Consider the following 26,155-nt stretch of genomic DNA (forward strand, 5'->3'; position numbering starts at 1 on the left):
ACTCTCAGAAATCTTGGTTGAATGTGAAAGTGCCTTTTACTTCAGATAGTGGAGCATTCATGAACGGTGTAGCTTAGGCACTGCAAGAGCACAGCTCTCTGTATGTGGATGTGGTTTCCCCATATTTTCAGTACAGCTCTACCTCAGCTTTAAGCTTTGAGACCCACCCTTTCCTGCAAGATAATATAACGGCTTCTTTGTGTGATTCTGAAGGAGAAGTATCATGTCTTCAGTATTATAGAATGGTGCTAATTATACATTTGCTACCAGTGGTTCTGTCTGCGAGGGTCTGTGTATGTGCTTAGCCTCAAGTCTATTTCAACTCCATGAAATTACATCATATCAGCTCTACTCTAGGAATGCAAAAGCATAGTAATTATGAGTGGCATGTAATAGTTTGTAGCTTTGGAGCTTGGTCTTTTTGAGAAAGAAGCTGCCAGATAATTTGTTCTTTAACACTTCTACATAGTTTGTAGTCTCTTTTGGATTGTCAGAAAATCATGAAGTAGTGTGGGGGTTTCTAGGAGTGTTCAGTGGTTTTAGGTTTTAGCCTTCTAAAGGGCAACTTAATTTTTATTTCCTTCACTAAACCTCAAGTTTTTCTTAATTTTATTGTTCTCCATTTCACTGCTGTGGGTTTTTTGTTTGTTTTTTAAATAGCACATCTTAGTTATTCTGTTTTTTTACATAGTTTTCTGATGTGCAAAGCTTGTACTTACTCCACACAAGCAGCTTTAACAGTTCTGCATTGTGTTCTTAATGCAGAAGCAAGCATAGAGTCATAAATGTTGGAACAGCTTTTAAAAAAAAAGTCTTATTTTGAAATAAAAAGAGTTTCTTAATACGCTCATTTTAACAGCAGTATTGGAACTGTGTTTGATAGGACTGTAAAACTTCTTTTCAAGTGTGTTGCATGCTGAGGGAAGCGTGTACTGTATAGAAAAGTAACAGAATTTGTAATATATTATCAGTAGAGGAGATGTGAAGATGATTATTCTAATGGCATCTCTTTCTGCTAGAATATTAAGCTACTTAATTGAATCTTCATTTTATGAATTCCATTAGCTCTTTAAATTAAAAAATGTTTCAAGTTTAAGATTTAATTAAATCAATAATAAGGCAGAAATTAGATATGACTAAAATTATTCTACTGTGTGTTTTCTCTAAAGCTTCGTGCTGGCCCATTTGATGAGTTCCAGATCGCTACCATGCTAAAGGAAATCCTGAAAGGTCTTGACTACCTGCACTCGGAGAAGAAGATTCACAGGGATATAAAAGGTTCACTAAAAGTGCATCTTTTTTTTAAGTCCTTAAAAGTAAGCAGGAAAGCATTCTGTCTTAAATATTGTGTTGTTTCCCCTTGGCAGCTGCCAATGTCTTGTTATCAGAGCAAGGTGATGTTAAGCTTGCCGATTTTGGAGTTGCTGGGCAGCTGACAGACACGCAAATTAAGAGGAATACTTTTGTTGGAACTCCGTTCTGGATGGCCCCTGAAGTTATTCAGCAGTCAGCATACGATTCCAAAGTAAGTATGAGTGTAGATTATCTCTGCTCTCTCTGCTGATCTAACAAAAATGGCTTTGTTTGTTGTCTTTCTGACTCTCTCAATACTGGAAAAAAAATTGATGTCAAATTACAGGCTTTTAACTAGCATTAGAAAAGCAGACACCACCCCTGCCCCCCTCCTATGTTTTGGGTTATGTAATGGTTCAGAGCTGCTGATAAAAATGATAATAAGGAGGGAATAGTCCCCTTTCTCCTGTGTGTATGCCCATCAGATGGTCTAGAGATTAGTGAAATGGCAGTGTCTTTTAGTGCTGACATTGGATGTTCAACGCTGTTGACGTGCGTCCAGAAAGCTAAACCTCTTGGTATGTACAAAGTAACTTTTGTACTGTTTTTCTTAGATAGTGGGTTTGTAACTCTGCTTGTGATGGGTGCTTAATAAAAAGCCAGTTGAGTATCTGAGATGTTTTGAAGATCCACAGAGATCTTTCCCAGAGCCAGATTGGAAGAAGTTTGTGTACTATCGGGGATGATATTAAGGAATTTGTACATTCAGCTGGAATTTTCATGTATAAGGTTTCAAGCATTACAACTGTAATACTCTTTCTGTGGCATTTTGGGAAAGCATTCTACTTTGTTTTAAAAATGTTGACCAATCCAAATTAAAATAATTCATGTTATGGTTGTGCTGTATGTATATCAGCTGTACCACCCCTTCGTTTACATTCTGCCACCAACCTAATCTCCTGCTTTCTTTGTCTCCTCGATGTTGCTGCAAGAGCAATGCCCTTCCCCTTTCTTTCTTAGCCTTTGTGTACAACAGATGAAGGGTTTTGGACAGGATGCACAGATTTGTAATCTACAGTTGTTGGTTACACTATTTCATGGACAAGCAATGAGCTAGTTTAATTCTTCAGTATTAAGTACAGGTATTTTAGATCTTCTTGTGAATAGGAAAGGAATATTGCGGAGGTATAACTTGTAACACTTTATTATATGGGCAGCTTTGGGTTACGACGTTGCCAACTATAGTCAAATCATTCCTAGGCAGTTTTTAATGAGAAACTCTTGTAGTGATTTCAGTAGCTCTTGTAACTCATCTAAAAATAGTGCAAAGAATGTATATTTCACTTGGGAGAGATCTCTAAATTGGAAGAAGATCTCATAGTTCATAAGACATCAGTGAAATTTGTCTTTTTAGGTAAAATCAGTATCACTTCATTATTCTTCAGGAACTCGTGCTTCCATCTTGATGTTTCGGGTATAAGTAGAGTTGCTGATTGTTTCCAAGCTAAATTCATAAGGCTGTTAGGAGAGAAAGCGACAGTGCAAGAGTATTATGTTGTGTACATTAGTCAAAGTTATTAAAGACTGATGAAATCACTTATGCCTTTAGGAGTAGTAGCTTTCGGGTGTAAAAAATAATCCTTGTGCATTATCTGCTGAGACCAAAATGAATTCTGTTACATAGCTGCAGATTTCAGTTACTAAATACTTTGTTGTGATGGCATTCAACTTTGTACTGAAAGTAATTTTTCCATTTCTCAGGCTGACATCTGGTCATTGGGAATCACTGCTATTGAACTAGCCAAAGGGGAGCCACCCAACTCTGATATGCATCCAATGAGAGTTCTGTTTCTCATTCCAAAAAACAATCCTCCAACTTTATTAGGAGAATTCAGTAAACCTTTTAAAGAATTCATCGATGCGTGTCTGAATAAGGATCCAACATTTGTGAGTAGACAAGTGTATGTTTGCAATGTGTGTAAAGATGCTTATTTCTCTATTTTTAACGCATGCTTGTGAAGTATTTTGCTCATATAGTGCATCAGAGTTGATTAAAGTAATTCTAGAGACTAATTTTGACTGCAGATAGTAACAGTGCCTTTTAATGGTTGTTTCTCCACCCCCGCCTCTTTTGTTTAAAATAATGGAAGGAGGAGGAATGACAAAGGAAGTGATGGCAGAGGCAGCTTCTCAGAATGCATGCAAACCTAGGATAATGTCAGAAGAGAAACCTAACAGAGGAATCCTAAATCTCTTCCTTAGTACAACTTTTGTTTTCTGTCTGAATTCTGCTTACAAGGAAATGCATTGGAGAAACTTGATTAGTCATTTTCCTGGGTGTGTACTTTCTAGCATAGAAGGATAAGCAGTATAGTCTGTGTGACTTGACTATATTTTTAGAGCTCTGTAGATGTGGATTACTGGCTTTTTTTACTTCCTATTTCTACTAATTTCCTGATGCTGTGTGAGTTAGGTCTGGGAGTCGGTTGGACCAAATCTTCCCTGCTAACATTCAAAGTCACAAAAATGTTAGCATAACATTAAATATTCCAGTGTTTTTGGTTGTTTTTTTTTTTTTACAGCGCCCTACAGCAAAAGAACTTCTGAAGCACAAATTCATTATGAAGAATGCCAAGAAGACTTCATATCTGACAGAACTAATTGATAGGTTTAAGAGATGGAAAGCAGAGGGACACAGTAGTGATGAAAGTGATTCCGATGGTTCCGATTCGTAAGTTAACTCTCACAATTCAGTCTTTTTGTCTAGCTTTGTTCTCTGTGTTTTGCATTGGCTTCTTTAAAGAAAGCTGTTTGAAGCTGGAGGGCAATGCTTAAGTCAAGCTATGTGCTTGTTCTCTAAACTTTTTTTAACCCCTGAACTCGCTTTCAGTTCTGCTTAAGTGCTGTGTATTTCCTACTCCGAGGCTAGCGGTTGTACAGAAAGTAATGAATCACAGTTGGAAATATTGTTTGCACAATGTGGGTAGAACTGCCATACCTTCTGCAAGTCTTTTCTGGATATCAGATAACTGTTCAAGTGGGATGTCCTAGGAGGCGTAGGAGGTCTTACAGGTAGACAGCATCTTCTGTTTGCTTTGATAGTATTTCAGCTTGGTCTCTGAAGTACTGCTTCCTAAAGTTTAAATACATGCTTTTTTCTGATTTTTAGGCATATGGAAATAACCCTTATAGATTTATTATGTATTTGGGTTACCTAGGGCTGCTTAGCATTGTGTTGTGACTAGTACTATGCACATCGTATCCTTTTTCTTCAGGGAGTCAAGTAACAAAGAAAACAACTCTCATCCTGAGTGGAGCTTTACTACAGTTCGGAAGAAACCAGATGCAAAGAAGCTGCAGAATGGGACGGTATGTAGTCTGAAGAGTTCTTCTAAGGAATGGTTTTGAAGCCATCGTAAGGAAGATAGTGTTAAGACTTCGTAACTTCATTTTTTCATAAGAATTGGCACCCTTTTTGTACCTCAACAGAAAACGCATGTTAGAGATAGATCCTTTAACTGTGTCAGCCTTAACTTCAAAAGATACCACATACTAATAGATCAGTATCTGTTCATGGAGATCTGCATTTTTGAACTCTAATATTAGAGAAAATTGAACCGTCACAGTATATGGTATTCCATCAGGCATCTCTTTACACATCACATAATGCTTGATGTCCTGTAGCCTGTTTTGAGATGCACTATGAGGGCTGTGTTAAATTCATGGAAGTTCTGAAATCACGTGGTGTGTTAAATGTGGCTTATAACTGCATAGGAATATATGATATCCTTATTTATTCATTTTAGGATCAAGATCTTGTTAAAACCCTGAGCTGTTTAACTATGATAATCACTCCTGTCTTTGCTGAGGTAAGTTTTCCTTTCAAAGAAATTTTTTTAATTATTGTCTGAGTATTGGGTGAATTCTTTAAGCTTTATCTCCTTTGCTTTACTGCTCAGCTCAAACAGCAGGACACAAATAATGCTAGCAGGAAGAAAGCGATTGAGGAACTTGAAAAAAGCATCAATATGGCAGAAGCAACATGTCCAGGGATCACAGATAAGATGGTGAAGAAACTTATGGAGAAATTTCAGAAGTAAGTTAGTGTTGTATGCATTGTGTGGTGGGGGGAAGCACTTCCATTTGGGAAAAGCTAGTTGATTTGGAGCACTTCCTATGTTAGGGAAATTTGAGCACAGTTTTTGATAAGTGGAAGGTGTGTTCCATATAGGGTTCAGCTTTTAGCTTCACTAGTTATACAGAACACTTCTGGTTAATAAAAACTAATAGTAACAGTTACTTTTTCTGCTCGGTCTTTTAGTACTGCAATTTCACTGTCATTGTCATATTTTGTTTCCTTTAATTTAGCCTGCGGTTTTATCTTAGGCTTATCTATAGCCAGTAAGTTAAGGAGTCTCCTCTTCCATTGTCTTTTTAGGGAACATTTTGAGTGTCTCTTCTTGTGTGGATTTTCTTGTTTGTTTTCCTTTGAGCTGTTAGGCTGAGGTGAAGGCGCGTTGCAGTTCAATGCTGCGTAGGTAGTAGCTTGCTGTCTGCCACACTGAAATATAATAATTCAAACTCTTGCATTTTCGTATCTGTAGATTTTCTGTTAATGACTCATCCTAAGAAACTTCACATAATTGACTGCTGTTTCGTATGGACCCAGTGAAACCCACCAAAACTACTTCAAGCTTGGCAGTGCTTAGCTCATGAGCTCCTTGTGCCTTTTGGATCTTTGCAACATATTGATGGTGATTCGAGGATTTGAAAGAACCTACTCAACTATTTTGTGGCAGTGCACATGGTTTTATATTTTCAGGAAATTATTTTGTAAAGAACAACTTTTAATATTGTAGTTTCACCTGTTTAATCTGATAAAAGTTGAGGTGCAGTTTTGCTTTTAGAAATAACCATTACTTTAGTTAATAGAAAGTGCGAGTACAGTATGTTTTGATGCTATTTTGTTCCTGTACACAGGGATGTACAGGCCTTTTGTATTCATGAGTTAAACTTTTGTAAATCACTAACAAGCTTCAGAGAAAATAGCTTTTTCACAGGCGTATTCAAAACGTAGTGGCAAGGTTATTGCTGTAGCACCTGCTTCAACCAGCATATAGTTATCGTGCCCTGAAAAATAAACCTGCAACAGTGTCTACTACGATTCTAAATTGGTACAGTATTTTAGGCAGCTCTATGATTAAATATATTTGAGAGCAATATGTCAGTAGTTTGCAGGTGATATGTAGCAACAGGTATATCCTGATGTACAGTATATGTATTACCTTTTAGAACAAGTAGTACTTCAATCTTACATCATCGCGGAAGGAAAATTAAAGCAATACAGTTGAGGGGGTGGGGCTTTTGGCAATAATGGACGAAAACTGAAGTCCAATTTAATTTAATTCTTTTCCTCTGACTACATATACCTGGGTGGAAGGGAGCCAGAGAAGCCGAGCGTCGCATGATACATACCTCACGAGCAGGTATAAGCGTAACACCAGCGTTCTTTGTGGTGGTGTTGTTTCTCCTGTAAGATATTTATACACGTTTTTGTTCTGAAATACATGAAATACAGTACATCGACATCATTTGTTTATAATTTTCTGGAAGTGTATTTTAAATATGTATTTACCAGTTAATATGCAAAGAACTGAGTTATAGATATTCTTTCACAAAAAGGTAGTACTGTGCAGTACGGAGTGATTTTTTTTTTTTCATAAAAAGTAGGTAAGACTATAAAGTTGCTTTCAGTTATATATTTATGGTACTGCTAGCTGGGTAATCTCTTCGGTTTTGTTTTGGTTTTGTTTTTTTTTCTTTTTCAACCCAGTATGTATATTATGCTGAAGTTTTGAACTGGGATTGTTTTTCAGTACTTAGCTGTGGAACTGTTGGTGTAAATTTATTTTTTTGATAAAGGCTAGGTGTGTTTATTTTATGGTTCAGACCTGCACATTTTGTTTTTGCACAAAAGTCATTTTAAAGAATCTGAAATATATTTGCCAAATATTGAAAAAGTAATGGTGTGCAAGTAAATACTGCATTTTTAGTCAAATGTTGCCATTACATCGTTTTTATATAAAGGACACTTGCGAGAGATGGTGGTTAGATATGCCAAGGACAATTATTTTCAATGGTGCCTACACTGTATAAAAAAAAAAAATTACTTTTAATTCCTTGTTTTAATTTTAAAAGAAGTGTTTCTGTTTAAAACTTTCATCTGCTATATAACTGAAATTCAATTAGAATTTATATCTGAGAAACAAAGTCTGGAAATAGTTTTTGAAAACAATAATGTTATGGATTAAATAAATATTTTTATAAATGTAAAAGCAGCAGAAGTTGTAAATACAGTTGATCTGAAGCTTTACAGAATAACTGCATCACAGAAACAAATTGTAGTGCTCCTCTAGCTTCTGTAGTTGTTAGTCTTGTAAATCTGTTTATAGATGAAGCTTATTTCAATGTTTTGGGGGGTTTTAAATGGTTTAAAAATAAATATTTAAGTTCTGTAAACTTTCATGAGCTTGTTCTGTCGTGCGTTTTGTTCTGGATTCCTAACAGATGTGCAGAGATTTACCTCTTGTGTGGATTTACCTCTTAGAGCCTGGTGTGGCTTTCCAGCAAAGCTGTTCCCTGCGCAGAGGTGTGTGGTTGTTTTTAATTAAAAAAAAAAAAAAGGTTTGGGGTCCATCCCACCCCCATGCTGTTCTTGCCCAGAGAACAGGAGAATGCTAGAGAGACAGAGCAGCTCCAGTGATCAGCTTGGTTTCAGTCCCATAGAGGCATCTTCAGGATCAGACAAGTGTTCGTGCCCTGTGACAGCCACGTACACGTGTGGGAGCGCTGCCTTAATGGTGAACTGGGCATTGTGGGGTCGAGGCACACAAAGGCCTGTGCCACAGTCACCTCAGCTTCTAGCTGCTTCACCTGTCTCATCCTAACTCTCATTTGAAAGACTTTCAGACTAATTTCTCAGAAGTAGAAGCGTGTTTTTACTTCTGTGCCGCTTCCTTTTAAGGTGCTTTTCTTTTTTTATGAGACGGAGTGGAGGGGTGATGGGAATTCTTCTTGAATTTTCTAACTGGTGGCTCTAGCCTGTTGACGCAGGGTCTTTTAATCTGTTCAGCTCTATAACCAGTTCTGGGTAGCTAGGGTTAGTGAGTTAAGGGGAAAAAGGAACATGTCATACCACAAATAGGACAAGTTGCTGAACTATGGTGCGTCTTCTTTCCCTATGATTTGGGTGGATATATACCTACTGCACAGGACAGTGGGAGGTGGGGGGGAATCCATGTAGTCATTCTCTTACAACATCAGTCCATTTCAAACTTTATTTCACTGTATGGCATCTTTGCACCTAAGATCTCTGCTTCATAGGACAGTAACTCTTGAGTTAGTTAGAAGAATGGATGTCTGTATTACTGGTTTCCAGAGGACAGTTGACTTCTTCCCCGCTATGCATTAGTTGTTGCTGAACTGTATGACTTAATCAGCACTATTCTGTTGCTGGTAGATAACTAATGGGAGAAGATACGAAAATATTCAGGCAACAACCATCTTGCTTGGTTGGTTTGTTAACTGTCCCACTGTAGATTGAGAAGAGTTGATGTTGAAGTAGTCTTACCAAAGTAGTCTGAGTCACAGAACAGAGAAATGTATTTGTTCTTGGGTAGCTGAGTCCTTGATCGGTGTAACCTTTCTTGAAACCTCAGTCTGATTCCTCTAATGCTCTTCTGTATGGTAAGCGTGTGGTCTCAGAAGCCTGTTCTTGCATTCAGTTGAATGTCTGTAGTTGAGTAGGAGAGTATACAGATTCTTAATGTGTCAGCACAAAGCTTAGTATTTGTTAATACTGATTTTTATCACGCTGTTTCATGACTTAACACTGGAATAAAACTATTTTCTTTGCAAAGTTGTAATGGTATGTACCCTGGCTTGCCTTATTTCATGTTATTCCAAGAAATGAAGTTACACTTAACACAGAAATGAGTTAGATGTGCTGAAACCTTAGTGCTCCTCCGCACTGATGCTCTTCCTATACTGCATGCATCTTGATGTTTTTGTACCCTAACACACACACACATTTAGTACTGCTTGCTTGCTTAGCGAGTACTCTTGCATTTTCCTGCTGTCTTTCACCATCAGCAGTTCAAATCCTTCTGTCTCATCCCTCCTTACCCTTTTCATTGTGCTTTGACTAGTTCTTCTTCGACTAGTAAAATGTGCTCACTTGGTATTCTCTCTCCTTTCCTTAGTGAACAGGGCTAAGAAGGGTCTGTACAGGTCTCGTGGTTAAGGGTTATCTTGGTTATCCCTTTGCCACTGCTTTGCATTTGTGCCACTGCTTACTGTGATTGTCCCTTTAATTCAGCTGGTCCCAGGAAAGCTGCTTGGTGTGATGAATTTAGTGTAAGATGTTAATTTCCGTCCCTTTCTTAGGGCTGCTTCGTTCCTCTGCTGTTGCTGACCATCACGTAGTTTGTGCTAAGTCATGGTACTCATGCTGTGTCCCAGTGCTCTCTAGTCAATGGAAAAGTCCAAAAATAATCCCCAAGTCCTTGTTTCTCCATCTCAGTGTAATTTCCCCAGCATAGTCTCGAATGCCAGAGCTGGCAGCTCCTGGAGGTTTGTGTGCTGTAGCTGGACAATGATGCCTTTTGGTGGGATGCCGGGCAACACCCAGGGTGAAGCTCACCTTGGCCAGCCTTTATGCATCTCCACATGCTCAGGACCTAACGGTGACTGTAGGTTTGCCTGTGTTCTTTAGGTATAACAAATCTTTAAGGGGCATTCTCTAGGGACCATGTGTTGACTTGGTAGCTGCTTGCTTTTTCTATACCCTGTCATACATGTGAACTGTCATACTTAAATGCTTTTTCTGATAGGCAGTGTGGGCTAAGAGAAGAAACAACTCTTCAGGTTTACCTTTTCTCTTTCTTTAATTGAGCATAGGCCAGTCCCAAAGCAGCATGTAGGGTCTGGGTAGTTCATAGCTTCAGCCTTGAATAACCTAGAGCAAAAGCAAACTGTGCTCCACTATTGATCTAACATGTTTCTTTGGGCAGCTGACCAAGAATGTGGCTGTTTCCAGCAGCTTTCATTGAGCCTTAGCTCTTGCTGAGACAATGAAGGCACAGAGGGAACCAGCCCAGCAGCTCTGTGGAGCAATGAGGGCTGCCCAGGAGCTCTGAGGTGCAGGGGAAGGTGGGTTGGGGTGCAGCTAGGGCAGAAAGGAAACCAAACTTCAGCTGTGAACAGCTGTCCTTTATTGTCCAGCTTCTAAAACAAAAGACACAGTGTGAAGCAGTAACCATTAAACCTAGTTCTTTTTACATTTTAAGCTATTTTGTCTTTGCTTCAGCTCCTTTGTTCCTCAAATCCATCCTAGTATCTTACTGTCTTCTCAACCATAGATACACTGTCCATCCCACAGTCATGTCCTACAGTCTTATGGAGTTCCTACTACTTTTTATTATTATTATTTTTAATAAGATCTTCTCTAACATCTTGCAGAGGTTGCATCCTTCTCCTGTTTTCAGAGTAGATTACCTGTAGTTTTAGGGTAATGGTCTTTTTATTACCAAAAAAACCCCAAAACTTCTAGGAAGTTCCTTTTATTCCTTTTCCAAGGAGCAGTAACAAATAGGAAAGTTTAGAAACACCGTGGTGGCAGTAGCCTCTCTCAAGCTGCCCCTTCATTTCCTACCACCTCGAGCTGTTTGTCCTCACACTGAAAGACTGAGGCCTGCTGTGGGACACCAGGAGCTTCCTTTACATTCCTTGCTCCTCCATATATGAGCAGGGCTGTGAGGGGCCTGGGCATTAGAGCTGCTGCCAGGAACTAACAAGCCTAAATTTAAAAAAAATATATAAAAATAGGCTTGAGAAAGGTGGGGCTATGCAATGTAATTCACTATCCCACTTTCCAGAGCTCATTGTGGGATGCTGCTAAATGACTGATGAGTCTCTCTGTGCTGTTTCTTAGGGAAATGTAATGTCCTAAGCTTCCTGCGTGGCTCTGAGCGTTACAAGAAGCACCTCACACATGCAATGGCTCTCAAGGGTTGGGTGCTCCCTGCAGCATCATTGCAAGGTGAGGTAGCAGACGAGCTCCGTGCTGGGGCATGGGCATCTCCCTGACCATGCTGCTCCTTGCTCAAGGGGCCTCAAACCCCCTGCCCACTAGTGTGCCTCCTGGGGCTGGGAAAACAAGATGTTTATGAACTTCCATGGGATGCTTTTTATTTTTTTTTTATCCTTTTCCCCTCCTACTGTACTGATAAAGCCAGCAGGGGCTGAGGTCTGAGCCAGCCTTGCAAGGACTGGAGGTGGTGTCTGTGGGGCTTTAGGAGAGCCCTAGCCGTTCTACCTGGTGTTGGATCCCGGCATGGAAACAGCCTCGTGCCAGAGATGTGACAGCGACGTGACAGCTTCCTCGTGTGACACAGGAGCTGGGTATTTCTGAACACCCTCAGCTATCTGCTTACACATCCTCTACAGCTAAGATCACTCACACAACACGAGCCCACCACCTTGTTTCACAAACAGCAAGGAGGACCACGATCCTTCCGGGGGCTTGGCTCTGCCTGGCCTCTCCTGGTGGCAGGCATGAGGCACCTATGTGAAATACCTGGAGGCCCCCCTGGCAGTCCTCTCTTCAGCAGCACTGGTGGCCAAGGACACCTCTTCATCCTCCTCCTCCAGCTGCAGGCTGCCTGAGGACAGGCGCACACGGGCCCTGGGTGCCCGCAGCACTCTGCCATACAGGGAGCAGTAGTCGGCGGCCAGGAAGTCAGAGTCAGAGTCGCTGGACTCGGTGCTGCTGCCCACGTAGCGCTCGGCAGCACGCCGCAGCCCTGGCACCGGGCCCTGCTGGGCCAGTGCATGCCGCAGCACGCCGGCCTTCCGGCTGCTCAGAGCCGGGCACGGGCCCAGGGGCCTGAACTCGGAGCTGTAGGGGAAGCGGATGGCCTTCATGTCCGACTGGCTCCAGGAGCGCTTGGGTGGCTGCTCCTGAAGGCCGTAATCAAAGGAGCGAGCCAGGGGCCTGCTCTCCCTCTCTGGGCCCAGGCCGGTGCTCACAGCCCTGTGCGAGGCCTCGTGCTGCGGTTCCCCCGTCCAGGTGCTGCTGGGGCCCCACTTGGCCGTTTTTGTGGCCATGGGGATGCACCTACCAGCCGCTTCCCCCGCCTCCTCGCTGGGCATGTGGCACGGGGGTGGTGGGGGCCTGTCCATGTAGAAGAGGACCTGTGGGGCCGGTGGCAGGGGAGGGCACGGCACGTCCATGTACACCAGCGGCCTGGTGCTGACCTCCCGCATGTTGCCCACCGAGGGGCTTCTGCTGCTCCCAGCAAACTTGTGGTGAGGCCGAAAGGACGTCAAGGGGTTCCTGCTGCCAAAGGGGTCGGCGGGCTCCCACGCCCGCTCCAGCTCCAGCTGGGTGTAGAGCAGGGGGAAGGCAGAGCTGCTCTTGGAGTGGGGCAGGAATGTGGGGGCCGCTTCAGGCTTGGAGCACTGCAGCTCAGCAGCAGACATTATCTCTGTGGCAGATCCGCTGTGGCAGCTGTCCAGCGTGGGCTCGGAGGTGTGCACCCCGCTGGCGGTGCGGAAGGAGCCACAGCTTCCGTAGGCCAACCGCAGCTCCTCCACCTGTGGGGCGAGGGATGTGTGGGTGCCCAGGGGCAGAGTGGGGCAGGCAATGGGGTGAAGAGCCGGGCTTTGGCTCGGCCTCCAGCTGCCCCTCACCCACCCCGCGGGGCCATACCTGCTTGGACACATCTGTCAGGAGGTCCGGGGAGGAGCGGCACTGCCTCTCATCATAGTGGGATGCGTAGTGCTTCCTGCAAGGCCGAGTGCATGGATGGGTGCATGGCCCCCACCTTGGCCCTCCCCCCTCCCACATACTCCTCCCAGTACCTCTCAAAGGGTAAGCTCTTCCTCTTTGCCTTCCTCCCATGCTCCAGCAGCTGCCTCTGTGTCCTCCCACTACAGCAGTGAGGAAGGATATGTGTGAGCAGTGTTCTCAGCCCAGCCCTGGGTGCCTCGCACCGAGCTTTTCCCTGGGCCCTTACCTATAGCGGAAACTTGAGCCCTTGCTGCACAGAAGGGCTTTGGGCTTTGACTTGGGCTCCTCAGAGAGTCGGAAGAAGGCATGGTACTCAACACACGTCTTCCAGAAAGCCTTGCAGGCATCCCTGCTCGCCATGGTGAACTCCAGTGTGTCCTTGCACAGAGTCTGTAGGGCAGGGGACAAGCACATGGGGTTCAGGGACACGGGGCTCTGTTCAGCTGCTCACCCTCTCGGCCCCAAGCCCCAGCACAGCACTTACGGCAATGTTTGCATGGAGCTTGATGAGAAAATGCTTCCTCTTGAAACTCAGTTTGCGAATTTTGGACCAGTTGAATGTGTTAATCTTCGTATTGCCCTGCAAGGACAGACAGAGCATTACTGCGGGACAGGGCAAGCCGAGAATGCAGAAATTCAACTGAGCAAGAGCTGAGCTTGCAGGTTCCACACAAGCTTTTGCTGCAGGTCTCAGTGCCCCTGGCTCTGGACAAGGGGCTCCAGGGGGGGGCTCTGGTGTTTGATTCTGATCCATCAGTTGATTCCAAGAGTGGAAATTGACGTTCAGGGCTGAACGCTGCCTATTAACACTGAAACTGCAGGAGTCCAAGAGAAAACACAGAGGTCACAGCAGCATCCCACCCTTCCCAGCCCACAGGGCAGGTGAGTTAATGCAGAATCTGCTCCTGAAAGGAGTGAGCTCCTCCTTGCTTTTGCTAGGAGACACAGCAGTGCTCAGCTCACCTCCATGCCCTTAACGCCAGCTCAGGCAGACTGCAAGCACACCTCACCTTTGTTATCATTATGCATCAGTTTGGATGCAGCCACGCGAGGCTCGCAGCGCAGCAGGAGCAGATCTAATGGTGCCACTCCTCACTATGGCACTGCTTCCCCTCATGGCTTTCTGGGAGAGCCCAGGCTGTGCTGTGCTCACAGATGCTCCAGTCACGCCTGCATACAGGGGGTGTTTACAGCTCTCAGTAAATCACCGGGTCCAGCAGCACTAATTACCAACAGCAGACCCGCAGTTAGGATTTTTTCCGTGCTGGCAAGATGTTCCCAGGTTGAAGTTATTCGGTGAGGGAGGCGAGTGCTGTTTCACGCCGGCTGCGAGGAACTCTGTATTTATTCTGCAGCTACACTGTGATTACAGCATTATGTAATTGCACAGACACTAGCTGGCTATTTTTTGCTGGAAGATTACACGGTGAGCGTGCGTGACGCAGCCATGTAACCTGTGGTGCTTACACAGCTGTGCATGCAATGACAAGGGCTCTGCATGGGCATGCACGGTAGCGTGCAGCCCGAGCTGGCAAAGCACCAGGGCTGAGCGTGGGGCCATGCCCAGAGCAGCGCCAAGGTTTGCTGGGGTGCAGCTCTGGGGATTGGGGGGAAAATGGTGAGTTTAGGAGGTGATGCTCACCCGCAGGACCAGCACCCCCATGTGCGTCACCGCCAGGTTGATCTGCGTCCCCTCGCCGTCGCTGGCAGGGTGCGGGCGAATCCCGTACATCTCCAGCTTCCTGGCCACATCCAGCAGCTGAGCATCTGACTCAGCCGGCGTCTTCCCCCTGGAGTCCCAGAGACACCGGGAAGTGGCAGGAATTAAAAGGTTTTTGGAAGAGGGCATGCCAGGGTACTGAGAGCCTGTGGCGCTGATGGATGGGCACAGCAGCCCTCACCTGTGCCGCCGGTGGTAGTGCATGATCTTGTTGTCCAGGTACTCCTGGTTGGGCAGGTACCTGTGTGTGGCCAGGTGCTGCTGGTCTGTCTCCTCATGGAAGTCGCCCAGTTCGGCTGCAGGGGGGCACAGGGAGAGTGGGGTTAGGGGCACCCCGTGCCACACGGCCGAGGGAATGCCCTGCAGCCCTGCTGCCCTTACACTGCAGCAGGTGGGAGACGAGCAGCGCCGCGCTCTTGTCGCTGCAGGGCAGCCTTGCCAGCGCCAGGTCCTTCTTGATCTGCAGGGTGAAGAGGTACCTGGGGGGGGACAGGAGCTGAGCTGAGCAGGGACACTTCTATGGGACACAGAGCCAGGTGTCCCCGTGCCCCTGCCCAAAGGATGGAGGGCTGGAGGGGGGGGCCATGGGAGGAGCATGCAGCCCCCGAGGAGGATCCAGCTGGGCACACCCCCAGCAGCATGCCCCTGCCATTCAAGCTGCCATTAGTAGGTTTCAGAGCTAACGTTCCTTTATGCTTCGGAGGGCATTCACGGCTCTCGGGGCTAATGTTCTGCAGAAGCACCGCACTGGTTTTATTCTTAGTTCCTGTTTGCAACGCTTTCTGCGAAACGTCAGAGCTCGCCCTGTCAATTTTAAAAATAAAATTGAGGTTCTTCTTTCAGAACACGGCTTGAGGCGAGAGCCAGACTCAGAGCCCAACTGCTCAAGCGGTCCCGTACTAGGCACAAAGCACTCTGCAGCCTCTTCAGGCGGCCGTCGAGTGGATTTTGTATAAAAAGAGAGCATCAAGAAAAGACACGCATTGGGGTTTTGTTTTGTACAGCACAGGGCTCTGTCAATACTTGGAATTACCACTGCTGACAGACAGGTTGGGTTGGGTGACGGTAAGGAAATAAACACATGCACCACAGCTGCAGAAACAAGGGACAGGGCAGGAAGGGAAGCACAGAACGATCATGGTACCTCGTCAGCTCCTCTCGCAGGTGGCCGGGGTCCACTGGGAAAAATTTCACCATAAATTTGAAAAGAACCTCCTTAGGATCTTAAAACACAACGCCTTCATAAGTTTTCTTTTACGTGTCTCTGGAGAACATTTACAACTCTCTTCACAAACCCCTCTCCATACAGAGCAAGTTACTCTGCCCCTTGCAGGCCTGGAGAAGAAGCCCTGAGTGTTAGGGCCTCCATCCTGCCCAGACCCCAGCACCACGGATGGAAACAAAGAGGGAGGTGAACTCCTCAATAGTGTTACAGAAAACATGACCCAGCATTACTTTAAATTGTAAAGGGTCAGAAAGGGGATTTCTGCGTGGGTTCCTACAGGAGCAATGCTCTGGGTGTTGCTCTGGAGCCTCTGCAGCTGACACCAGGGCTGTATGTTAAACCCTCAGCAAAATCTATGGGCTTTCCCTGGCCCCGCAAGCACTCAGGATGCAACAGCTTCAGAGCAGCCCACTTGGGCAGAGCTGTTTTGTGGGACAGGCAAGAGCAAGCAGCCAATCCCAAGGCAAAGTAAGTGCATGGAGGTAGGAAGGCAACCCTGTAGGCACCAAGGGAGGCACCGCAGGACAGCTCCAGGACACCCCAGAGAAATGTGGGGTCATGCACGGCCCTATGCTTTTGGCCACCTCCTAACCATCGTGCATTTGTGGCAAATATCGTTTGGTTCATTGCAGGGGTAGGAACAGGCTGACGGAGGGGCTGTGTTAGCACTGCTCGTGCGTTCAGGTTGGGCTGCACAGCATCACCATGCAGCAGCTGGGCCCTGGGGACTGGGAGCAGGGTCACTGTGCGCTGAGTGCCTTACAGCCGGGCACCTGGACCGCAAAGAGCTGCAATTAGGAAAGGAGGGCATTCAGAAAGCGATTCCTGCTGCTCTGCCCGCACAGCAAGTGCACACACACAGCCGACCCTGCTCCTCCACCAAGCTGTCAGGATATGAACAGCTCAGGCCTGAAACATGCAGCTAGCTGTTTGCAGAAGCATTTCTGCAGGGGTTCGCGTGTCTTTGCAAACACCCCTGCCCAGCCTCACCCCATCAAAGGAGGGCAGGTAAATGCCAGAAAGCAGAGCTCCCAACCCCGAGCACAAGGAAGGACAGCAGCGTGCTGTGCTGTCTGCCCCCACAGTGCTTGGGAAGAACTTCATTCTGGCAATACTTACTTACTTTTGATTTGCTTTGTTATGGGCTTTAGCAGCTCCAGCCAGACCTGAAACAAGGCAACAAAAAGCTGGGTCAGCAAACAGCACGAGGGCAGCAGGAATGAAAGCAGCAGCGCCGCGTTGGGATGCCATAAAGGAACACTGGCCAGTGTGGGGCTGCCCTGCATTGCCACGGGTGGCTTTGGGTAAACCCCATGAGTGAGCCGTGGTTGTCCCCAGGGCTACGTCAGCCAGGCTGCGGCCTGCAGCTCCCGTTTTCAAGGTATTCCCATCTCCATTTTCCACCCGGTGCCCCGATGCAGGACGCTGCTGCGAGGCCATGGGCACAGCGCCCGCACTCACGTGGTTCCCGGCCTGGCTGCAGAACTCCAGCCCGAAGTATTCCTTCTCTGCCAGGTTGAGGTGGCTGCAGGTGAGGTTGAACAGCCCCTTCCCGCAGGACTTTTGCTGGCGAGCAAACACATCGGGAAGCAGCAGGTTAGCAGAGCTGACAGCAGCGGGGGGGAGGGGGGGGGGGTTTCAGGGTGGTTGGAAAAAAGTTTATCCCCCTCCCTTCCGCTGAGATGGGCTGTGGGATGCTTTGTTATCGTGCCACAGCAAAACCTTACTCAGCAAATGTCTTTGTTATATGGGATGGGACAATTGCAGCTTTCTGCCACTTATCTCGGCTCATGGAGGTCAGATTTCTCCCCGTCACCTCTCACCTTTCTTTAGGAACTCGATAAACCAGGGAAGAACTCTTGGTCTCACGACACCTGTTGCGGTCACTGCTGTTGGGACTGGAGCTGCAGACAAACACTACCTGGGTGCCCCACAGCTGGGCAGGACGAGCTGCAATTAGTGGTAATTAACGGCACCAGACCCTGCAGAGATCCTGCACCCTAGGTCAGCAAAGTGCTAATGAAATAGCACTATACTCCAACACAGGAGGCCAGAAAGCACCAAAACTGAACACAGTAACGAGGAAAAACCAGCAAAAACTCCACTCCTAAGTTATTAACTCAGGAGGAAGCACCAGGAACACAGGCAGGTCAGTGCAGGGGCAGCTCAGGGTTTTGGGGGGGGGCTGGGGGTGGCTCAGGGCTGGGTAATGAGCGCCTGTCACAGCTGCTGCCGGCTCCTCACTGTCAGGCTGCTGCAAAGTGATGGCGTAATAACAGCATTTGCTCCGCAGCACGCCCGGCTCTCCTCGAAATTACAAGATCGCAAGGGTAATTAACAACAATTATAATGGTTGATTTCCAAGCTAGAATTTTCCAGCATGAAAGGCCTTGGCCTTTGTCAGGCGTGCGGGGAAGACGAGCACGTCCCGGCGGGTTGTTCCCCACCCGTGTGTGGGCAGCGAGCTGCTGGCTGGGCTGGGCACACACAGCCCACACAGGGCTGCACCCTGCGTCCCCAAATGTGCCCTCGGTGCTGCCTGCGGTGCCCAGTGCCCTCCCAGTGCCAGGCACCCGCTCACTGATGCCTTCCTCTGCCCCCGGAGCACTGCATTACATTGATTCCACTGATCTGTAACCAGCCCTGCCATGTTTTGTCTCTGCTGTCCTTCTCCGCCCATTATACTGAAGTGCTCTCCATTGAAAAAAGCTTTCCGAACTTGGGGAGGGCTTAGGATGAGTCTCTCGAAATGTGTGCTCAAGACTTAGCCCACAGCGGTCCCTTTGTAATGGAAGAAGTCTCTAATTCAACACTCATTTATCTGAACCACGCAGCATGAAACGCACAAAGTGCCCCAAAGGGGTTTCCAGGACCCTTCCATGCTAAAAAAGGAAACGGCTCCGAGTCCCTTTAATGGAACCGATTTGCTGCACTACAGTGTGCAGAGCTGCCGGACTCTGTTCAGAGCAAATAGGAGAGCAGAGATGGGTAAAATGCAGTAATATTATTTTAACCGCAGTGTCTTTCCAATGGTCTCTCGCTGTGCCCCAGTCTAATCAATGCGAATCCCCCGCAAACATTCGTAAATGACCACCCTCATTTTTAAGTGAACTCAGGTCTAAAATGCATCAAAGAAACCGAATCAGCCGGCTTCCGTCTCATTCCAAGTGATGGAATCACTTTGCAACCCTCTCTGTGCAAAATCGCCATCACAAAGCAACCGAGCGGTACGTCAAGAGCAAGCAGTGGTCTGAAAAGAGAACAGAAGTGCCCAAGACCTACAACGGAACATTAAGAAAATGTGTGTTATATTAAACACAGCGGTCCCATACTAGGTGCAGGTAAGGGTTAGAACAGGTTAATTTGGATTGTCTCATTCAATCCGCTGCTGTGATTAACAAATCCCAACCAACAGCAAATGCTCAGCCCCGCTGCCAGCGCACGGACAGGGAGGGCATTGATCATGTTTGGTTTCAGTCACCCACGTGCACACACACATCCATCGGTCTGACACCTCTGATGTTAATGTCTGACATGTAAAAAACATATTTCAGCAGTCAATATTCAGAGTCAGCACTCCCTGCACGAGGATGATCAGTGACAGTGTGTCTTGGGACACTGCCATGTAAGAACAAGGCACAGCCAGCTTGTTCCTCAGCTGTCCCCAAAACCACACACTTTTCTTTTTCATCCCGATGCCCAAGGAGAGATGCACACAGATGCTTCTCACCACAGGTCGTGCAGTTTGAGCTGCTATTTTCATGCTGTTCTCAGATTTACTTTTGCTTGTTGGATGCTAATACAGCAGCCAGACAAACGAGAGCACCCCACCCCTGCCCAGAGCATCCCTTCACCTCCCCAGTTTCCAAAGGATAACGCCAGATTAGCAAAAGCCATCTTCTCTATAAGATCCCCACTTACATCCACTACAAAGATCTTCTGGGAGTCATCCAGGAACTGGACCTTCAGATGCAGCATCCTGGAGCCGGGCGGGCACGGAGCCCTATTGCTGTGAGTGGCGTGCAGGGCAGAGAGCCTCCTGTGCTCGCTCACGCTGCGTCCTCCCCACAGCTGGGTGCTGGGCTGCACGTGCAGATGGGCAGGGGGGGCTGCAGCAAGGGCACGGAACGCCTGGGAGTGGGCTGAGCGGCATCGCTGCGCTGGAGGGTACTTCCCCCTGTGAACCGTGCTTCTATTGCTAAGGGAGAAGGCTGAGCACCGACGCTGCGCGGTGAGCGCTGATGGGGCTGGCACAGAGGCTGATAACGCGGAGTTTTACGGATACTGGTGAGAAATGGGAGGGCAAAGCGAGGGCAGGTGTCACGCAGCAGGGTCAGGAGGAAGGGCAGGGTGGTTCTGCCATGAAGGCGGCTGAGCAGTGAGCAGCACCGTGCTTTGCTCTGCTGCTCTGCAAGGGACCAGCCAGCCAGCAGCACCGGGGGTTTCATCCGAGCCCCCAAAATGCTTCGTGGTGAATCAAACCCTGCAGGAGCCCTTTGTGGGGAGGCAGAGTAGACCTTGGGGCGTACCCCCTGTACCACCCAAAATCACATAAAAGCTCTGAGTTGTGTCCCAGGCACATGAGCCAGGACCCCATAACTACGAGGCAGGGAACTGGGGCAGGAGGTCCGGGCAAATCCCTGCTGCTGCAGTGCTGACCCTGAGTGCGAGCACAGCCACCTCCTGCCAGCAAGGACCTTCCCAGTGCCAGGGCAGGATTCCTAGACTGTCAGTTCCTGGATTGCCGCTGGTGGCAGCTGGGGACCCGTGTGGGCCGGGGAAAAAAGAGGAAGCAAAAGGAAAGCTTGACTCCGGGCTAACTCAGCACACGGCTGCTGAGTGCTGTTATACATAAACACAACATCAATCTGTTGTTGAGGAAAGATGGTGCAGAGGTCTGACAGTTCTCAGACAGACTGTTCTCAGAAAAGCACCAGCAGCCGGCCCTGACTAAGAGAAGATCCTTAACTCTTTAACAAGGACAATTATTTTTCATTGACTTCACAGGTCATTTTGTTTCGAGCGTATCTCAGTTGACTCAGCCAAAAGTTCTGCCCTTCCTGAAACCTCTGACCCAGAACCATCCTATTTATTGAATATAATAACGATGCGTTCGCATTTCCATCAAATTTCACTTGCTCAGCATCAGCAAACCAGTCTGACATCACTGGGTTTATTACTCAGAAGTCATCGCTGGGGAAATGGAAGCGGTCGCATTGTTAATTCCGTGCTTTGGGGGCAGGCTCAGGCTTCTCGGAGCCACCTGTGCTTCGCCACCAGAAGGTGACACTGCAGCCACACTTCTCCCTCCAGTCTGCCCGTTTATCCTCTGACCCCCACCCGCACAGCGCCGTGCCCAGCCGCGGGGAGGAGCAGCTGCTCGCAGCCAGGCTCCCTCTCGTGGCTGTGGCCAACAACAAGGAGGTGCGGGTGGCAACCGGGTTTAAATCACAGCATCGCTGGAGCGGGCAGGAACCCTGCAAGGCCACCTGGTCCAGCTCCCTGCGCTGAGCAGGGGCACCCACAGCTCCACCAGGCGCTTCCAGCCCGACCCTGGGTGTCTGCAGGGATGAGCACTTCAGCACCGTGGTGCCACCGCCCATCGTGCACTGACGCACAGTGCTGGCTCTCTGTTGGCTTTTTTCCCTCCAGATTTCACGTGCCACGCAAGAAGTGCTATCAGGCAGCGAAGAAGACATTCGCTTTAAGCAAATGGAGGTGATATGTAAGAAACCTGAATAGCCCAACTCTGCTGTTATTCAGAATATGACATTATCTCTTGTGGACGCAGCTACAGAAAAAGCCCTCGGTGATGTTTAATTCTAACAGATCACTTCCAAGACACAAGAAAGCAATTTGTACAGAAAAAAGCAAAGCCTCGTGAATCTCTCAAGCCAAAGGAGCACAGACGCCTCTATAGACTCAGGCATCGTTCAGCATTCAGTCATTTCTAGCTAGCAGGAAGCAGCTCCCTACATCTTATGTAGCAGCAGAAAAACCCCAGGACTTGGCCAGACTGTCCTCAGTTTGCACCGAGCACGAACTCTTCCTGGTCCACCCGCACAGCCCCACCCCAGCAAGGCAGAGCAGTGGAAGCTTACCTGCAGTCAGTACTGCTGCCAGGAGGCTGCGCTGCCCAGGCTCTGTCCTCTGGAGCACTCTCAGATGAACCCATCAACCCCTTCCCTACGGCTCTCCAAGTCCTGTGCAGAGCTTTCCCACCTCATGCCCCAAGGCAAAAAACGTCAGACCCCAGCTAGGAGCTCATACTGATTTCACCATCCAGGTACTACGCTGCAGAACCCTGAGTGACAGCTGGGCAGCGCCTGCTCCCTGCTCACATTGCTCTGGCAAAAGAGTTACGAGACTGCAAGCGGCAGCAACTCTCAGCAGGGAATTAAAGGCCAGGATGGAGGAAGCCTCTGCTGAGCACTCTCCAACGCTGGGAGAAGAGAATGAGTCCTAGAGGAAGGGATGAACTTCTAAGGAACTACACTGCTTACTGTCATGACAGACGTGGTTTCCCTCTTGGCTCAAGACAACCACCTCCTGCTCTCTTCCTTTACTTTCATCCTTCCTTTAAAGACCCCTATCAGTCTCATCGAGGACCACCAACTTCCAAGTATACACCTTAAAGCAGAGCTGAAGTTGAGTGAAAGTCATTCTTTGCAGCAGGAAGGAGAAGACAGCGGAGCAGCATCCATCTGAAGCTGGGAGCTTGCTGCCTTTATAGCGATCCAAGGCAACCCCTGACCCATGGATCCTCTTCCAGGCCCTTCTGGCAGAGCATGCTTGCTGCAAGGCAGACATAATTCAAAGAACAGGCAACGTTCCTACATCATGACTGGCAAAAGGTTTCAGGGGTATGTTGGTAAAACCCTTCTAAATTAGTCATTTTGGCCCCATACAAAACAATTCAGATAGTGTGCTAACAGGTGAGAAACAGCCGTCGTAGTTAAAACGCACGTTCAGAGAGGTAACTAACAGACATTTCCCCAACGGGAGCCAGACTCCAACACGTTTCCAAGCACAGCCTGACCCCGGGACAGGCCCTGAAGCTAAAATCCTTATTCAAACCTATTTTAAAACTACAGGGCACCTTGGAGAGCCCTCACACAGCACACCACACACTCTCCTTCATCCAACCAATGCTCATCCACTGTTGTCTTCAAAATCCTCCACCACCTCCAAAAGCAGATCACCCCAAGCACATCAGCCACCCTGAGAGCTCTTCTCTCATTTCCAACATAGAGCAGCTTTACCAAAAAATTCAGCTTCTTTCTTCTTGCTTTCCCACAGTGATCATGGACATTGCTAGTTTGCATTTAAGAATCAGTGCCTACGGTCTGATACAGAGGAAGGATGAATCCCAGGCTGACAATTCATGATCCCATCTGTCAGTTCCCAAAAGGACAAGCAGCCCTTAAGGAATGTCACAAGCTGCAAACATATTTTCTCTTTTCTGGGCCCACAGGATCAATCTGATTCCAAGGCAGAAAGCAGTTTGAATCGCTGTGATCATATATTAATTATTAGTAGTATATAAGCGTAAGCCGACTCAATCACTTGTACGTAATGTCACAAATGTACGAAAGGCACCAATGCTTTTCATAAATCTGAGTAAAATTCAGCATTCATTTGTAGGTTCTAGCCCACTTATTTACTTTCAAGAAGTGCAACATCAAAACCAGTGTATGTCAGTGCACTGACTGCAGTAAGTCTAAGCGCCCTGCAGGCCTTAATGCAGGCTTCACTTTATACTCCAGGAGGGAAACGCTACAATTGATGTTGTTCTTCTGATGCAAGAACGTCGAGCATGGCGTTACCCAGCAGCCAGCGAGGCCTCAGAGCCTCAAGCCTCATGCAAGCTTCATCAGTGGAAATGCGACTTGTGGGAAGTAAGTCACTGTTAGAAAGTGCACTCAGAGCAAAGCAGCAGAACACCAAGGACACAGGCACATCACAAACCAGACATTAGAAGCACACACTGCCCTTCAGTGAGGATTAGTTCAGGTGCCTGCAACGCAAGAGACTCTTCCCCATCAAATATCGCAGTTAGCTCCAGATTTTTGCAGAGCTCGAGGAGAACCACTGCTTTGAGACAGGACCAGAGGCAACTTGTGAACATCGATTCCATGCTAAATACACAGGTTCTGTGAAGAGCAATGCATTTCACCCGCCACATTCCCAGAATTGAACTGTAACATCGCTGCCAGCAAAGCTATTATCAGCTCAATGCTGCCCTCACCAGAGCCAACAAATAACTACAGTAGGATTTGACCTTTGAATCGAGCGCTGCTGTTGCTGATTTACAGCTGGAAGTTCACCTCCTCTGCTCCTTGCAGCTGTATGGACCGGGCAGAGCTCAAAACGGCTACTTTTAAAATAACAGTGATTTTTAAGAAGCCAACGATTTCACTTCCACACTGCGCAGAGCACAGGGCCATGCCCTCCCAGCCTGAGCTGCAGCACGCACCAGCGCCCGGGGACTGCTGAGCTGCCAGCACAGAGAACTCACGCCGGCCAAGGTACGTTGTTTTAGAAGCAATATCTCATTTTAATTAAGGCTAGACACTCGCACCTAGCTCAGAGCTGTCATTACAGCAAAGCCGATTGGGGCAGATAAGAGCTCGCACCTCGCACCCCACCCACGCGGGGACCTGCGGCACTTCCTCCTGGGGCTGCTGCTTCACACCCAGCATCGAGGCCAGCTCTGCCCTCGTCAGCAATTCATCTCTGTGCCCCGGTGCCATGCGGGATGGGGAAGAACATTCCTCTGAGCCTGCGTGAGTGCTGCTCGCACACGGCTGGGGCCAAACCTGTGCGAGGAGCAGGACGGGGGGATGGCTTTCTGCACAGCACGTGCACTTTGGTAGCAGGAACTGTTAAACAGAAGACAAAGCTGGCTGTGAAGCCCCACCTCTGCAGCCCTCTAAGCCAGGCTTACAGCAACACAACGCTGTCACGCCCATCTTGCAAAAGACCCCGCTGGACACTTAGTGCAGCAGCAGCTGAGCTGACTCCCAGCACCAAGACCTTGGAAATAGAACGGCCTTACACACAACGCTCCCACTGCTCCTTAAGCCCCCATCCCTGATGACTGCACAAAGTGGAGAGCTGAGGGCTCCGGGACCTCCTGGCTGCATTGACACACAGGTCTCAGTCCGGACTGGAAGCAGCTCAGTGCCTCAAGGAGCAGGAATATTATTGTTCAGTGATGATTTCTTTTTGTTTTTTTTTAAACTGCATGAGAAATCAGACAGACAGTGAGCAACCAAGCAGCTACATCTCAAAGCACAGCGGTCTTTGTCAGCGGGCACGCTCACGGGCACGCTCACTGACACGGCGATGCCGGTCACAACAGCCTGGAGAAAGCACTCATTTACTGCAGGCTGACTGGGGATGGGAGCCTGCCCTTCCTCTCTGTCATTCTGCTTTGAGATGGAAATGATTTCCACATCTCAGAGAGGAAGTGGAAACCTACCAACCAGATAAGGCTCACGCTGTTCTACCAGGAGGAGGGGCATAGAGTCCGGGAGGTGACAGTGCCTGCCTACACAGCCAGAAGTGCTGCAAAGTCAGTAAGGCTGTTTTTAAGCTTAAAACACATTTACATTAATACACGTCTTCACTTACAAAAGCAATACAAAAGGTCAAGCACCAAGACCACACGTTCTGAGGAAGACACGCTTTTTGTTACAGGGCCTGGATGACTCAGTCACCGACTTCGCAAATGTAAGGCTTTCACCGAGCATTGAGCAGCCAGCAAACAGCACTCTCAGCTGAAAGGTTTCCGAGAGAAATCTTCTGCCTCTCCGAGGCAGAGCTCCAAGCGTGCCCATCAGTCAGCGCGGTGGAGAGGCCAGCTCAGGGTTAGCACGGGGGACAGCAGCTACAGAGACACAATAAGACAGCAGCAGGAGCAGCAGCCATCACCACCTGCACGCACAGGAATGCCTGCATGAAAAACAAGGCCAGATTTGGACAAGACAAAGGTGTACGCTCAAACCAGAAAAAAACAATTATAAATATATATAAGTAAGAGGCTTGCTTGTTTGGCTCACTT

The 26,155-nt window shown here is 47.6% G+C and overlaps 2 protein-coding genes across 2 annotated transcripts in view; one reads left to right on the forward strand and one right to left on the reverse strand.

Annotated features, from left to right (window-relative positions):
- The window catches only part of STK26 (serine/threonine kinase 26), a 28,644-nt gene extending 20,826 nt beyond the window's left edge, over window positions 1–7,818 (forward strand). Inside the window, exons 5-12 of the mRNA XM_021406176.1 lie at window positions 1,170–1,278; window positions 1,368–1,525; window positions 3,055–3,240; window positions 3,876–4,024; window positions 4,569–4,662; window positions 5,100–5,162; window positions 5,253–5,389; window positions 5,898–7,818. Of these exons, the coding sequence (XP_021261851.1) occupies window positions 1,170–1,278; window positions 1,368–1,525; window positions 3,055–3,240; window positions 3,876–4,024; window positions 4,569–4,662; window positions 5,100–5,162; window positions 5,253–5,389; window positions 5,898–5,922 (921 nt within the window). The 3' untranslated portion in view covers window positions 5,923–7,818. The remainder of the gene's footprint in view (window positions 1–1,169; window positions 1,279–1,367; window positions 1,526–3,054; window positions 3,241–3,875; window positions 4,025–4,568; window positions 4,663–5,099; window positions 5,163–5,252; window positions 5,390–5,897) is intronic.
- On the reverse strand, window positions 10,549–26,057 carry FRMD7 (FERM domain containing 7). The gene is made up of 12 exons (XM_021406185.1): window positions 20,011–26,057; window positions 17,551–17,655; window positions 17,213–17,255; window positions 16,009–16,087; window positions 15,246–15,343; window positions 15,046–15,160; window positions 14,787–14,934; window positions 13,629–13,724; window positions 13,371–13,534; window positions 13,216–13,284; window positions 13,064–13,139; window positions 10,549–12,948 (listed from the first exon to the last, which is right to left on the reverse strand). The coding sequence occupies exons 1-12, from the start codon at window positions 20,065–20,067 to the stop codon at window positions 11,917–11,919; spliced, it is 2,082 nt and encodes a 693-aa protein (XP_021261860.1). The 5' UTR covers window positions 20,068–26,057; the 3' UTR covers window positions 10,549–11,916.

The sequence above is a fragment of the Numida meleagris genome, chromosome 8 (assembly GCF_002078875.1).
Source record: "Numida meleagris isolate 19003 breed g44 Domestic line chromosome 8, NumMel1.0, whole genome shotgun sequence".
In the NCBI taxonomy this organism is placed as follows: domain Eukaryota; kingdom Metazoa; phylum Chordata; class Aves; order Galliformes; family Numididae; genus Numida; species Numida meleagris.

Coding starts and splice junctions, on each gene's coding strand:
- FRMD7 (XM_021406185.1), bottom strand. CDS start 20,067: ATGCTGCATCTGAAGGTCCAGTTCCTGGATGACTCCCAGAAGATCTTT. Junction 13,285..13,370: donor GGCTCAAGTTTCCGCTATAG/GTAAGGGCCCAG, acceptor TCACTGCTGTAG/TGGGAGGACACAGAGGCAGC. Junction 12,949..13,063: donor TGACAGATGTGTCCAAGCAG/GTATGGCCCCGC, acceptor CTCGCCCCACAG/GTGGAGGAGCTGCGGTTGGC.